This window comes from Misgurnus anguillicaudatus, chromosome 25 (assembly GCF_027580225.2).
Source record: "Misgurnus anguillicaudatus chromosome 25, ASM2758022v2, whole genome shotgun sequence".
Classification (NCBI taxonomy): domain Eukaryota; kingdom Metazoa; phylum Chordata; class Actinopteri; order Cypriniformes; family Cobitidae; genus Misgurnus; species Misgurnus anguillicaudatus.
In genome coordinates, this window is record NC_073361.2 from 23673598 (window position 1) to 23689057 (window position 15460).

Consider the following 15460-nt stretch of genomic DNA (forward strand, 5'->3'; position numbering starts at 1 on the left):
ATACAACTTATTAATAGCAACATTTCATCTTAACCCAAAAGTACATTTTGACAAAAGTACAATGTATGGCTATAAATTCATGCAGTGTTACATAACTCTGTTGATATAAACTAAAATGATTCGTGAACCAGTCAACTCTATGTTCAATGATCACATCAACTCAATGATCAAATCAATTCAATGTTCATGCTGTGCAGCCACTTCATAGCCCAGCGTGTCTCCCAAGTGCTGATGAGCAAAGAATGTTCTGGCCATTTCATTGATCTGGTTGTAGGCCCCAATGCTGCGGAAGTACTCCACATAGTTCCAGAAATCTGAGGTGGAATATGGCCAGTAAGGCACAGCTGGAGGTTCATCATAGGGTACTATGTGTAAGAGAAGAAGAGAGCTTATGTATTCCTTTAGAATTACCACATTCCAGAACAGAATATACAGAATTTCTTGTACAACACTCTAAATTGACTCGGAAATGCATAGACAATATGCAGTTGTAATCAGCACTGAATACAAATTTAGTTAATCAAATCATTTTTTTATCATTTACTCACCATTGTCACCAAACCTATATGACTTTTTAACTTTTTTATGGTAGATTTTTCAGAATTTTACTGCCTGACAGCCCCATCCCTCTCATTGTATTAAAGTAAAGTATACAACAAACATGAAGGCTGAATGAACGAGTCAAATGTAACATTCTGCTATTTGTGTTTCAGAAAATTAACATTTATTACAGTCCTATAGGTTTGAAGGCAAGTAAGATTGAGATGTTTTTTTATTTTTGTTGTGTCTCTTTAGATTCAGATTATTGAGAACGTAGAAAATGAGAACGGCATCCTTAGTTAGTATATACACAGTCTAAAGTTGTGTAAACAAGAGTAAATAGTCTGGTTACCTCCTTCAGGAATGAATCTGGCAACTGTAAGGGAAGTAGGCAAAGGAAGAGTGAATGAAATTTGAATTCCTGGACACAAAGAGCTGATTCACACACACAGAGAGGAGTCAAATCCCCCAGAGGTTTCAAGAAATTTGGATTTTCCTCTCTAAATATTATTCTTAACTATGAATGCACTGTTTTTGTTTTGAACTGCTCAACACTGTTAAACTAAAAACACTGTTCAAAATTATTATTTTTTATTTATTGCATAAATACTGTATAAAACATTTATGACTGTTTACCAAACAATGCTCTAAAATACAAGCATATTTAATGTATTCATATTCTAAAAATTGTGTTTGCAGAATAGTTCAATGCAATGTACAGAAATAATAATAATAGTAGTGTAAGGAAAAATATATACCGCTTATTTACTCACCACTGAAATTATTGGCAAGAAAACATAGAAAGAAAACACCAAAAAATGCACACATCTTCATCCTTCCCTAAAAATAGAGAAATGGCAAAATACAATATTTTACTCATTTAAATGTAAGGTTTAGTAGTCTAATAGAGAGAAGATAAATCTTTTTAGTATTTTTTCATTCTCATGCCTGATTCTATTATTCAAAAATTAGGTCACATTGCAAATTCAGAAATATTTATTTCTAAATTAAATCATTGCTAATGAATATTACCTTTTTTGCAGCACTGATTAAATGAGGTCAGCCGTCTCTGTGAGCCAGGTAAGACTTGCTTGCATCACAGGTTCTGTGACTGGACCCAAGATAAGGACGTTTTGTCCCCTCCCAAAATAAATCTACATAATTCACATAAACCTACCCCAACAACACTATGCAGTATGCCATTTTAAACATGACAGAGGGCATTACACGAAATATAAAACTTGTCAAAACAAATTCCTGTCCTTAATAATTTGTTAACACTTTGAAAGAAATCAAATCAAATTACATTTTTAATATTATAAATGATTTTCTAAGTCTAAAGAAAAAAGTATAGGCCTATGATATTCATTTTACAATTTTTATGCATTTGGCAGACACCTTTATCCATAGTAACTTACTGTTAATCGCATTACAAGGTACATTTTATTAGTATGTGTGTTCCTTGGATTGAACACACAAACTTTTGCACACCAAATGCAATGCTCTATAACTGAGCTACAGGAACACAAAAATTCACAAAAAGAAACACCAGCTTAATAAAATAGTTTTTCAAAAATACACAACACAAAGAAAAGCTTTATTAGAGACACTTGCTTTTATTGATTTGATATATATTATGTGCATTATATATCATGCATCAGATACATTCATATAGCATTAAACAGTTAAACAGTTTCAACTCATAACTCAACTCGTCCCTTACAAAATTAACCATGGTTTTATTCTGGTAAAAGTGTAGTAACCATGTTTTTTGGTGTATTGATTACTATCAGCAAAGCCGTTGTTTTATTGCACTATGGTGTCAAAACCATGGTTATTTTGTGGTAACCATGGTTTTACTACAGTAACCATGTTTTTACTGTAGTAAAACTATGGTTAATTTTTGTAAGGGGTGTATGTTGTTACGTTTCAATGGCAATAATGTTTTAGTGAACAAAAACATTTTAGTTTTTATGAAATAGGAACATCACATCCTTGCTGATCTGTAGGTGTCATTTTGCTCACATCGATGTTTTCTTTTGAGAGAGTCTCTTTTGCATGGTAGACGGTCTCTGCGGGCAGAGTGCGCGTGCGTGAGAGGATCCAGGCATAGTCGACGTGAAACAGCCTCAGAATATCAGTGCAAGAATACACAATAGCCATGCTGTTGTAGTCGGTGGATAGGACCCAATATGGGGCATAGGGTGTGACTGCACAAAAAGAGATTCAGAAAATTAAATTAAACTAAGAAGAAGAAACATTCTGGAATGTTCTAGAAACTATCAAATTATATGAATAGACTTACAGTAGGAAAAACTAACTCCAAGTTTTGCCGGTTCTCTCACGTCATGGACAACTGCTGTACCCTCTGCGGTCCTAACTTTGCCTTTGCTGAAACATTTTAAACCTTTAATTACTATAACACATACCAAACTCTGCACGTCTGCAAATCACAAGATTTTATTTGACAATGAATTACTCACTATGTCTGAATATTGAGAACCTCAATGGTTTTGTCAGGTCTAACCATGTAGTTTGCCTCGATGCACTTGCCTTTTTCAAAGGATGCTGGGAGTTTTTCGATCTCATACCACTTTCCGAGATACTTTGCAAAAGAGTGTTTTGCGTGTTATATTTAGTGTACAAAATTAGGATTTATTAGAGGTAAACAATGCTAAATGTGTGTATTGTACTCCTACCCTGTTTAGTTCAAAGTCTGGCTGGACCATTGGTGATGGGCAGGGTCCCCAATGAAATGTCTGCGCTGAGACAAAGGGAACCAGAAGCAGTACAATAATGGCCTTCATCTTTTCAGGAGCTGCTGTCCCTATGCAGGGCGGAAAAAGTTATTATTCATTGGTCATGAGCACAGGAGTTATACTCCCTTATGCCGTGACAACATGAATTTATATAACATGCACTTATGTCACAAAATTGTGATTGCTGTGGGAGGGTGAAATACTGCATTCTTTGTCATGAATGGCATGTTTTCTCTCAGTAACTGATCTAAAGTTGTCAGACCGGTTTGATATTTAAAGAAAGAAATCTGTAGTGTACACGTGCAACATGTTATGTATCAGTGTTATGAAATAGTGCTTGTTATGAAAGTTGTGAATGTACCTTACATGAATAAAAAACAATGAAATGTGATATACAGCAAAGTGTAGTCAGACATTTCTACCTCACCCCCCCACAAAAAAAGATCAAGTTGGGTTTGTAACAATAAGATTCAAATAGTTCAAGTAATTTGGGTTATATGAAATTATTTTCTCTAATGCAAATCTTTTGATCAATATTAAGTAAATAAAGCAATCATTTTTTTACAAAGACAGATTAGACCAAATCCTAGTTATGCAATTATACAGTACAAAATTCACATTAAAATACATTTTATATACACATAAATTAAATAATAAATTAAACATCACTTAATGGTAATACCATCACAAAACATATCACAAAACACACATAAACTAGTACATAAATTAGTATTAATTCCTACCTGTCTGCAGTAAGTTGAACCTGTTCCTAGAGCTGAAGGTATCGAGTGTGTGCTGGTCCTCAAAACAAGTGCTTTCTAAAGGAGGAGTGTCTTACAGAACAGGATGAGATTTCATTGTCATTGTGTTTTGTCTAACAACAAGCAGCTGATTTGATAAATAGATGTCATGGGACCAGTACCGACAGACACAGATTGAATTTGCTTTGTGTCTTTGTCATTTTTCTAGACTATGGATTCTGTTCGGAAAATTTTGTTTAAAAACCTTAAAAAGTGCACGTATACATTTAGGTATCAAGTAGATACTCAATTACTTAACCTGTAGTATAAGAAGAATTACAATTAAATTAACTTGATATGCTGGAAATTTCCACCTTGAGAAAATGTTCAGTTTTGAGGTCTTATAGTCACCAGGTAATAAACACAATACATTAAAATAAACATTATCCTTATGCTGTGATTGGTGTATACTGCAGCAGTACACTGGTCTCAAAACAGAAATACTACTACTGCATAACAGGTCACAGACATTTTGATCTTTAATAGGTTTTAAAAATATGATTATTTAAAAAGAAACTAATGGGTTTGTTAAAATCAAAATGACTATAATCTTTACACAAATCATTGGTGTCTCTGGGACCATAAACATACATCTATAGATAATCATGAGGGTTTAGAGAGAAAATGGTAACATACAGGCTAATGCATATATAATAAAGCTTCCCCACCCTCTTACTCATTCATTAGATTAAACCAACAAACTTTCCATGACCTTCAGTCAGAATGGAAATGACTTCATTCCTAATTCCTCCACTGCTCATTATGAGCATATAACAGTTGCATATATTGTTTATATCATTAAAAAATATTATTTCTTCACAGACATATTTTTTAAGTTACTATCTTCTTCCTGATGTTTGTGTTAATTACCCTATTATCTAAAACAATGAACTAACTGAATACATCACATCTTCCCAAATTCTAGAGGGGCAAGGCCCACAAAAAAAACCATAGAAAAAATTCCCAGGCCTCTATTCATAATTATAAAGATTCATAAAAAAATCATGATTTATTACCAGTTTTTAAGGGGTTTGTAATGGGGTGTATGTGCACTACCATAAAATTTGCAAATTATATTCTGGTGGAGATAAGATTGTGTAAACATTCTTGTTAACAAATATATTATTTACATAAGACATCAAAGTGTGTAACAGAAGCAATAACGTCAGTTCACGAAACTATAGCACATTTAATACAATTAAATATTTTAAATTATTATTATTTTTAGCCTAGGTCACAACCACCCAGTTTGAGAAAATATTTTAATGTTTTTAAATTTAATCTAATTTTGCTCTCTGGCTCCACCTAGGGGCTAAAAACTGAATTTGTCCTTTTTGCATTAGCCACAGGAAACAATTCAAACCGGATATGACGTCACCAAGCGAGTCCTCTTGAAGACCTCGAAAATGGCCGCCAAAGCAAAGAGATTTTAATCTACTGTCGAATAAACGTGAGGCTTGAATTTTTATTAAAAACCCTTTTGAAACTTCATAATCATATTTAATATAATTTAAGTAATTATTGCACTGTTCATTATAGCGTGTTAGTAATTTACAGCGCTAACCTTCGGATGGCGGCTAGCGCTGTACCGGATCGAGCATTTTCGAAATAAGAGCCCTTTGTTTTGCATGTCAAAATTATACACATTCATCTCCGTATCCGCCCAGAAACTTATGTATTATGTTATTTTTATTCCATATTTACAAGTGAAAATATTAAATGTTTTATAATATTTTGAATAGTGTTTTAACAGCGTCAATGTGCAGCAAGCTCGTTATTGCAACCAACTTTTGAGTAACGGGCGGGAACTTTTATTTTCATACGTGATGACGACTTTTTTTGCAGATATATGGACTATTATATATGTATGCATAATTACATTTTTAGATGCATGTCTGTTTTATTTTAACAGGTTTCTGTGTGTGGATTAAACCTTTTAAAAAATACGTGGGGTAAGTTGCATTTCTTATTTATTGCTGACAAAACGATATCTTAGAAATCTGTACCATGATTGTATTATGGTAAAGTGTAGTGTCCATGATTTGGGCTGATTTATTATCATTTGTACTATCATATTTTAACTACAAATCATGGCTCATCTATGGTTACTGTATGGAGACCATAATAAATTATGTTGTGGTTAATGTGGTTTTACTACAAATACCAACTATGGTTACCATAATAAAGTCATGTTTATTTTGTAATTGCATACAAAACTGGGCAAACATTATAAGATACTCTTGGTATTGCAGGTTTCTCCTCTCGCACATAATAATGCCACATATCACACATAGTGAGTTTCTTCTGGAGCAGCTGAAGAGACAACGTGAGAGAAGCTTTCTGTGTGACTGCACGGTGGCAATTGGACAGACTCAATACCACGCACATCATAATGTCTTGGCAGCCTTTAGCGAGTATTTCTCCACCCAGTGCATTGATGCAGGCAGAGAAGATGCCACCATAACTCTGGACCCCGACTTGGTTAACGTTACCGTGTTCGAAAAACTATTGACTTATATATACACAGGGGACCTGAACATGGACAGGTGAGTTCATGGGAATCTTTATCTATTTTTATATACAGGGTTCCTACAGTCAAGGGAAACCTTGAGGACATATTAAAGGGGTCATAATATTATGATGTAAAATAAATCTTTGGTGTTCCCAGAGTGTGTATGTGAAGTTTTAGCTTAAAATACTCCACAGATTATATATTATAAGATGTTAAAATTGCTATTTTGTAGGTGCTAGCAAATATGTGCTGTTTTGCGGTGTGTCCTTTAAAATGCAAATGAGCTTGTAAAATGCAAACACTGATCGCAATGATGGTGATGAATGATTGGATAGTGCAAAATACTTGCAGACTTGCTCTACGTCTCAAAACAGGCGAAATCTGAAAAACTAAAATTTTTAACATGCTTGCAGATAATGGTTTACCAAAACAAAGTTACTTGGTTATTCTTTTTTTATGTTTTCTAGCGATCGAAGCACTGGGAACCCAATTCTAACACTAAAACATAAAAAAAAAAAATGTTACGCTATGACCCCTTTAAGACTATGATACATAGACATGAAAAAGTCCTAAAGACATGGGAAGACCTGTAGTAAATATAAATAGTATTTTTTATATTAGAGGTCTATTCTGCTACAAAACTAAACTTAAAAAAATTCTGCACATGAAGGTTTCACGTGAGCAAATGAAAGTTTCACGTAAGCACGTGAAACTAAATTTCAGATTTTTTTACTCCAATGTCACCTTAGGGGCTCGGTACTATAGATATTAGAGATCGAACCACTTTATTTATGAAAGTAAAAAATGGTGTTTAGGTTTACTACACACTATTTACACTCTTCCAATTGTATTGGTAGCCAAACTCGAAATGTGACCACTGCATTTTACCCAAAAATTAAAATTCTGTCATCCTTTACCCAACATCATGTTGTTCTAAGCCTTTAGTTATTTATTTTACTTTACCATGAGGACATATTATACCAGTGTGAACACATTGATAAATGATGTTAAGCAAACAGTTGACAGTATTGACTTCCATAGTAGGAATAACAAATACTAGAAGTCAATAGGTACCATCAACTTTTTATTTACCATCATTTATCTTCAATAAATGTAAAAAATGTCTTATCCTGAAAGTTATTAAAATTAATTGCTCAAAAATATGTATATGCTGTTTCAAAGTAAGTCACGTTGTTCTCTGCAGGGATGAAACTGAAAGTATTCAGAAAGCTGCGACCTACCTTGGGATGCCTGAGGTTGTGGCTCGCTGTTCCATAAGTCAAGATGAGTTTAAAAGTGATGCATCACCCACAAGGCAAGCAGATTATATAGACCCACGATCCCCCCTGAGCCCAGATGATTATGAACCTTTAGAACCGATCTCGGAGGTGGAGGAACGGGTGCGGTTAAGGGAAGAGATGGCTGATGATGAAGGCTATGACAATGATCCTGCGTCTACCGATGAAGCATTATCTTCTAGCGACCAGACACCCCTGAGTGGTGGCAAGAGAGGTAGGAAACCCAAATCCAGGGTGGATGAGGATGATGTTGAGAAGGACAGTTTTAGTGCTCAGAGGGGCAGAGGAAGAGGAAGGGGTAGACCTAGAGGTCGTCCAAGGATACGACCTCTTACTTTTGATTCGACCGATCATTTATCAGCGCAGCATAGCACTAGTCCAAAAAGTGGAGTAATAGGAAGAGGAACTGGAAGGCCGAGAGGTCGCCCGCGGATTAGGCCGTTGCCTGCTGAGAGAACTGATTCTGCTAACGCTGAAGATGGTTCTGCAGAAACAAAGGATTTGGAGGGTGAGAGCCCTGCCCGCAAAAGGGGTCGTCCACGAATTAAGCCTCTGCCTGAGACGCTTGCTGGCACGGAGGAAGACAAAGGACAAGAAGAACAAGGTGACGAAGAACAAGCAGGCAACCCTGAAACTGTGATTCTTGAAGAAGTTGAAGGTGAGACGAAGGCTGGTGAGGAAGAGGGCAGTAATGCTGACCTAAAGAATAATCCAGAGAACCCAGAGGAAGTTGTTAAAAGAGGGAGAGGAAGACCACGGACTAAGCCGCTACCCACAGAGAACCAAACTGTGAAAGCTGAGACAGGAACCACCAACAGCGAAGAATGTTCGGAAGCACAGAAAAAAGAAGGTACAGGCCGTAAAAGAGGAAGACCTCGGTTGAAGCCACTTTCTTCGGAGTTGACCGAGTCCTCGAACCAAGCAGAGCAAATGGAAGCAGGGAACGATGGAGAAGTAGAAGATATGGAGAGAAGCCAAGATTCTGAAATACTCGCTGATGGCTGTACTGAAGAGGGGTCCTCGCAAGGTACAGAAGATTCTGGAGATTCAAGTCCTTCTAAGAAAGTCCGTGCCAGCACGAGAAAGAGAAGCTTGAGCCGAAAGCTTCGGGAAAGCCAAGCAAGCAATGATGAGGAGGAAGAGGATGATGACGAATTCGGCAATGATAATGAGGACTGGGCAGGAGAAGAGGAGGTGAAGCCCTCGCAGGATAAACTCAAGCCCATTTGTAACGTCTGCGGGAACCTTTTTTCAGAAATGAGCAGCCTGCGCAGACACATGCGCATACACAAGGGCGTCAAACCATACGAGTGCAAGCTCTGCACTCGCTCTTTCAGACAGGGCAACCAGTTAAAGACTCATATGCGCATACACACAGGTATGAAAGGTTTTGTTATTGTAGTCTGAAATACACGTGACCCTGTCTGTGAAATCCAGGTCTCATATTGTAATTATGAGATTAGGAGCATCAAAGTTTGATTTTACATTGAGTTCTTCTTTGACATGACTTTATACAGTAAAGGAGATCAGGGTTATATTTTCTTTGAATATTTTATACATTATGTGGGTGATTCTCACGAAAACTTGGTTTTAAAAATGTCAAGCATGAAAATGTAAAAATTGCTTAAATTTACTTTTTTTCCCCACCAGACGTTGAGAAACAAAGTCTGGAGTAAATGGGAACATTAATTTAAAAACTTTTACTTATCATTTAACACTTTTTGTAACATAATTTAAAAAATTAGTCCTAAAAAATCTCATTACCGCAACAGTCAGAAAACATCAACACTGACATATTTTCAAAATGACATGACAAACCTGAAAGAACATACTTTGGAGATTCTGCACATGCATTTAAAATCAAAGTATTATGCTTCTATTAATTAAATTAACATTTAATAAGCATCTGTTGCGGTAATGATAATCAAAATGTTGTGTAAGCATTCTGACAAGACAATATTTCAAATTAACTGTAAAAAAATGATCTTACCTGGTAGCCATCTTGAAGTAACTGGTCCATGTGCTTGGTCACTCAAAATCAAACTTTATTAAAATTCTGTATGTGTGCTTAAACTGTTCTCAAGTGTTGCGGAGGATGAGAACATCAGGCATGGACACATCATTTTCCAAATTTTTCTTCATTATTATTATACATGAATATTCAGTAAATATTTTTTTCTGTCATCTAAAGTAGTCTAGCAAAACATCCATTTTTTTTTTCTTAATATTTTTGTGTTAATTTGATTAAATTACAACATAACGCATGTTCAAACACAGCCGGACACATTGCCGTAATGAGAATTTCAGCAGAAAATGAGATAAAATTTACAATTATAAATTCTTATGTTGAAATCACACATTGTGCAAGGTAGAACACAGTATTGTATTAATTCTGATGCTTTTTAATGTTACTATATTACACATTTTAAAGCTAAAATCATTAGTGCCGTGGTGTTTCAATGGTTTCGTGAGAATTACTCGTGTAGGATGATTTTATATAGAAAAACAGTAAATGGCTTATTTGGGTTTTCACAGACTGAGTCACAAATGTTAGTTTGTTATATATATGTATGGTAAAGTGGTTACTTATGTTGCAGTATGTGTTTATTTAGGGGTTAATTATGAATGTTCTGTATTGTTTCAGGTGAGAAGCCCTTCACCTGCACATCCTGTGATTCACGTTTTGCGCAGAAGTGTCAGCTGGTCTATCACTGTCGCATGCATCACGGAGAAGAAAAGCCGCACAAATGTGATTTCTGTGGGTCGGCTTTTGCCACATCTAGCAATTTGAAAATACACATAAGGTGTGTGCGTATTTTTTCGATTCATACGTGTTTTGTACAAGCACTGCAGTTTTCTACCATTCAAACAAACAACATTGGTATGGATGTGCTTTTTCTGTGTGAGAGGAGCACGCAGGCCACGCATTCGCTGTTCGAGCTTGTGAGCATTTTTGCCGCTTTATTGGCCTTAAATACACCTGTGTGTCAAAATTCCAATCTTTGCAAGTATCCTCATGAACACGGTCATTCAGGCCTGTAACAGTGTAATGCATGTGTAATAGTATATTGGATCCGGACTTTTGGTCTTAAAGGAAAGTTACATAATATTGCTCCTGTCTGTTACTCATGTTAATCAAACAGAATTGAGAGAAAATCTCTCATTGCTCTTGACTAAATCACTTTTCTACCTTTAATAAATAATATATAAATATATACATGGGCGGAGCATGTGTGAGGCTCAACTGCGGACTTGGTGATTAAGATTTGAATTGCTGTAATTGTTTTACACCCATATTGCTATCTAAAAAGCAGCTGTCTTTGCTGTTTATACATGAAAATACTGATACTATTTAGTAATGAGCATAGGTTTTAAAAATAGACATCCGCACTTCAAGACCAAGACTTTGTTTTACGGATCAGAACAACAACACGTCAGATTCAAGTTTGCAGTCGACAAAACAACAGCATTAAACATTGAATGCATTATTAATACATATGGGTGATTCTCACGAAATCCAGCTAGAAGGTCCAGCATTAGATTTTTTTTAAAGCCCTTAAAGCCAATTTTTTGCACATATAAGATTAAGGTCTGAACTTACTATAACCATTATTTTTATAGGATTTAAAAAATATTTCCTATAGAATTATTTAAACTTTTTAGATTATCATTATCAAAAATTATCATTACCGCAACATGATATTACATTAAATATATGCATTTACAAATTCATGTTTCGGTAATGAGAACTAAAAAGTTGTCTAGGTACTATGACAAACAAAATTTCTACTTTTATCTGTAGAGAAAAAATAAGAACTGCTTAGCGTCACGGCCAATTATGTCCCTTCCAACAATTTTTTTTAATAAATGTAAGTTCTTTGAGGGCTTAAACAATGATTGAAAATTGTTGCGGAGGATGAGAAAATTTTTCTTGGACACATTTATATTCCTTATTATTGTCTCTACATTTATCAATGATCACCAAATACCACATGTTTCTTAACTGTAATTGTTTATAGTATAACATGCACTGAAGCTTTTTATTTTTTTTATTATAAATATTTCGATGTCAAAGAACCCAAATCCAGTCATGGACACCTCATAAGTCTAATTTCACAAGTCACCCGTATAATGCAAGGTCCAAACGCAGAATTTTGCTTCATTTAGGTAAGGCTATAGCTATTTATTATTATTGGCTGCCATGCCAAATCCCATACACTATGCCTGCTTTATTATAAAATTTACAGTTTCTGAACGTATAACTGTTTTTTTATAAATATATGAGGAGCATTAATGGTGAGAGGTGTAGGTTGTTGCTACATGGCAGGCAGGTGGCACCTTGACGGTTTTGGAAAAAAACTATGTAGTTTAGTTTTTGCATTTTAAGTTTGATTCTGTAGGTGACAGATGTCGTGTTTACTCGTGAGTTGTTTTTAAAGCGCCGCACAAAATGTGAGGATGCCTGAAAGTAGGTATGGGACGGAATGAAAATTTCATATCATGATTATAGTGACGAACAGTGTTGGGGGTAACGCATTACAAGTAACACGCATTACGTAATAATATTACTTTTCTGAAGTAACGAGTAAAGTAACGCATTACTTTATAAATGTACACATTAATATTTGAGTTACTTTTTTAAAAAAGTCATGCGAGTTACTTTTCAGTTTAATTAATTCAATTTAAAAATAAAATAATGTACTGAATTAAACTGAACATATTAACGTAAAATTACGCAATCTGTGCACCTCAGCGGGACCAGTTTAAATCAGAAACGAAGATGGCAGGCCAGAGCTCGACATTTTTGCAATCATAAAAAACACCTGCAAGGCCTGAAAGAGATCAAGCCTCAGCCAAGTAAGAAAAAGTAACGCAAAAGTAACTTAAAAGTAACGTACGCATTACTTTCCATGAAAAGTAACTAAGTAATGCAATTAGTTACTGTTTTAGGGAGTAACTTAATATTGTAATGCATTACTTTTTATAAGTAACTTTCCCCAACACTGGTGACGAAAGTTATCACGGTTATCAATATTATCATGGTTTTGTTAAAATGAGATGGGAGTATTCAAAAAGAACTCATACACACACTGAAAACATTTGAACAAAACAGAAATAATTTCAGGGACATGAAATATTAAACAAATTTAATATTTCATGTCCCTGAAATTATTTCTGTGGTAAATATATAAATAAATTTGTCCAATAAGTTTATCGTGAATGAATACAATACATTATCCCTTAAATGCCGTCTTGTGCAAAAAACTATGTTGCATGTGCGCACCTGCGTCAAACTGATTCTGGCTGGACAGGATTTACCACGAGTTTTAAAAATCACGGTAATCAAACACGGTTGTAATGATAATTAAATTTTAAAATCATGGATCTTGGTTAATCGTGAAACCGGTAATTGTCCCATCCCTACCTGAAAGAAAACCTGCAACGCATGCTCCGCCTCCGGGCGTTCACGATTGATCCACTGTACCAGAACTGACATTGATGAGCTTGATACTGCATCTAAAGTGCGGTGCTGCAAAAGACGAGCGCCAATCACGCCAATTTAGCTTGTGTTTATATAGAAAAACGATTAAATTCATTCAAAGTGGAATTCAAAAAACACATTCTTTGTGAATTGCTCCTTAGCCTTGAGTTTTTTTTGTCTTCTTGCATGTACCACGATTCTATTGACTTCTCTGCATTTTTTATCTGCTCCCAGGAAGCACAGCGGTGAAAAGCCATACGAATGTGGAGAATGTGGAAAGCGATTTACACAGGCCAGCACTTTGATGTATCACAAGCGGCGCCACACAGGGGAGAAACCGTACATCTGCGACACATGCGGCATGGCCTTCGCTGTGTCCAGCTCACTTATCACTCACACCAGGAAACACACTGGTGGGTCTAACGACAGAACATTCACATCAGCATCTATCTACTTTAGTGCCTTTACATCCTTGCTAAACCTACATCTTGCCTAAAACAGTTTTGGCAGTCTGGGAGAAATATATAGAACTTTATTCTGCAAATAATACAGGGATTTTGTTAAGGGTGATATTATATTATAAAATAAACTGCACAATTGTTAACAAACAATACTTTTCTTTTTCCTTTAATTGTCAGGTGTGACTCCTTATATCTGCTTGGATTGCGGAAAACCTTGCTTAACGTCTGGGGAACTTAGAAAACATATGGACATCCATAATGGTAATTTATAAAACGAATTATGCGTTTTTAAAATGGAAACCTTGCAAGAATATAAACTGTAATGATTTCTTTTGTTGCCTATAGGGTCAAGAAAAGTGAAGTGTAACCTGTGTGGAAACACATTTTCAGACATTTACAGCTTGAAAAAGCACACTGTTTTAAAACATAATGTTATGTTATGTTAATTTTTTTATATATTATTCTGTTTGGTTCATTTGGATAAACCTTTAACTCTCAATTGAGGTATTTTCATTCATTGATCCTCATTTATCCTATCTTTCAGTTATTCCCGACACAGAACAAACTATTCCAAAAACCGAGTGTCCCCTCAACATCCCCATTGACCACCAGGGCCTGATCGCGCGTGTACGCTCCGCCCTCGTCGATTCTGCAGATCACGAGATCCAAATGGAATCACAGTTGCCAATTTTGCCCCCAGAAGCTTCACTCATCATACAGCAGTCTGGAGAACCTCAAATGATCATACAACAGTCTGGAGAACCTCAAATGATCATACAACAGTCTGCAGAACCTCAAATGATCATACAACAGTCTGGAGAACCTCAAATGATCATACAGCATGCAGACGGCTCAGAACCACAGATGATCTTCCAGCATGCCGATTCGTCCGAAGCTCCTGTCCTCATCCATGGAGAAACGGGCGAGCAAGTGAGCTATGTCGTGGAACAGTACGAAATTCCGGCCACTGACGAGATGGAACACACGCAGATTGTCATTGTTCAGACCATTGATTAAAATTCCGTATTTTTCCTCCCTTTTAAATGCTTTCTCCATAAAGTGAATACACAGAGTTATCCTCCTAGAGATGGCTGTCATAGGGTATCAAGGGAACAGATGGAAGCAATAGCTTACCTTCCTAAACTTCCCATTAGAACTATTTATTTTTTATTCTGATTGATGGAAAATCTTAGCAGATATCAGCTATTGTAACGGCTGTGTTTGTGTTTTTCTATTCGTTCCTTTTTTATTTTGTGTCCCATTCAGAGCAGAACCTGGATCATCAGGCATCAAATATATGAAGGGAAGGCCAAACTTAGGTTTAGCTGTAAAATAAAAAGCTGTGTTTGGAATCATTTTGTTTCAGTTGCTTAAAAATACTTTATTTAATATGATTATGGGAACACGAGTGTACATTATGATTTTTTGTTATTGATATTTAGAACCATTATCCAACATTTTGAGCTATATCCAATATTTTGTCTTTTAAAATTTGTAAATATCAAAAATGTTATATGACCCAAGCTCAAAAATTTGTTATACGTTGTGGAAAAAATAGGACCGTCTAAGTAAGTATATTTTATAATAAATCATCTTACATCTTTTTTT

General features: G+C 35.5%; 3 protein-coding genes across 5 annotated transcripts; 1 reads left to right on the plus strand and 2 right to left on the minus strand.

Annotated features, from left to right (window-relative positions):
- Nucleotides 1–65: 65 nt before the first annotated feature.
- Nucleotides 66–1707, minus strand: otos (otospiralin). Its single transcript, XM_055182616.2, has 4 exons — nt 1573–1707; nt 1314–1380; nt 893–916; nt 66–365 (listed from the first exon to the last, which is right to left on the minus strand). Exons 2-4 carry the CDS (start codon nt 1372–1374, stop codon nt 178–180), a joined length of 273 nt encoding a protein of 90 aa, XP_055038591.1. The 5' UTR covers nt 1375–1380; nt 1573–1707; the 3' UTR covers nt 66–177.
- A 429-nt stretch (nt 1708–2136) lies between these two features.
- Nucleotides 2137–4189, minus strand: apodb (apolipoprotein Db). 2 transcript variants are annotated; one of them, XM_055182292.2, is made up of 5 exons: nt 4043–4189; nt 3240–3358; nt 3024–3145; nt 2846–2931; nt 2137–2750 (listed from the first exon to the last, which is right to left on the minus strand). In XM_055182292.2, exons 2-5 carry the CDS (start codon nt 3345–3347, stop codon nt 2512–2514), a joined length of 555 nt encoding a protein of 184 aa, XP_055038267.1. In that variant the 5' UTR covers nt 3348–3358; nt 4043–4189; the 3' UTR covers nt 2137–2511. The 2 variants fall into 2 exon arrangements, with proteins under 2 accessions (XP_055038267.1, XP_055038266.1); XM_055182291.2 differs by having other exon boundaries at nt 3240–3367; nt 4043–4175.
- Nucleotides 4190–5918: 1729 nt separating this feature from the next.
- mynn (myoneurin) lies at nt 5919–15456 on the plus strand. 2 transcript variants are annotated; one of them, XM_073863715.1, is made up of 9 exons: nt 5919–6051; nt 6352–6645; nt 7816–9287; nt 10554–10713; nt 13626–13804; nt 14030–14113; nt 14198–14283; nt 14396–14585; nt 14616–15456. In XM_073863715.1, exons 1-9 carry the CDS (start codon nt 5987–5989, stop codon nt 14867–14869), a joined length of 2784 nt encoding a protein of 927 aa, XP_073719816.1. In that variant the 5' UTR covers nt 5919–5986; the 3' UTR covers nt 14870–15456. The 2 variants fall into 2 exon arrangements, with proteins under 2 accessions (XP_073719816.1, XP_073719815.1); XM_073863714.1 differs by having other exon boundaries at nt 14396–15456.
- Nucleotides 15457–15460: the final 4 nt, after the last annotated feature.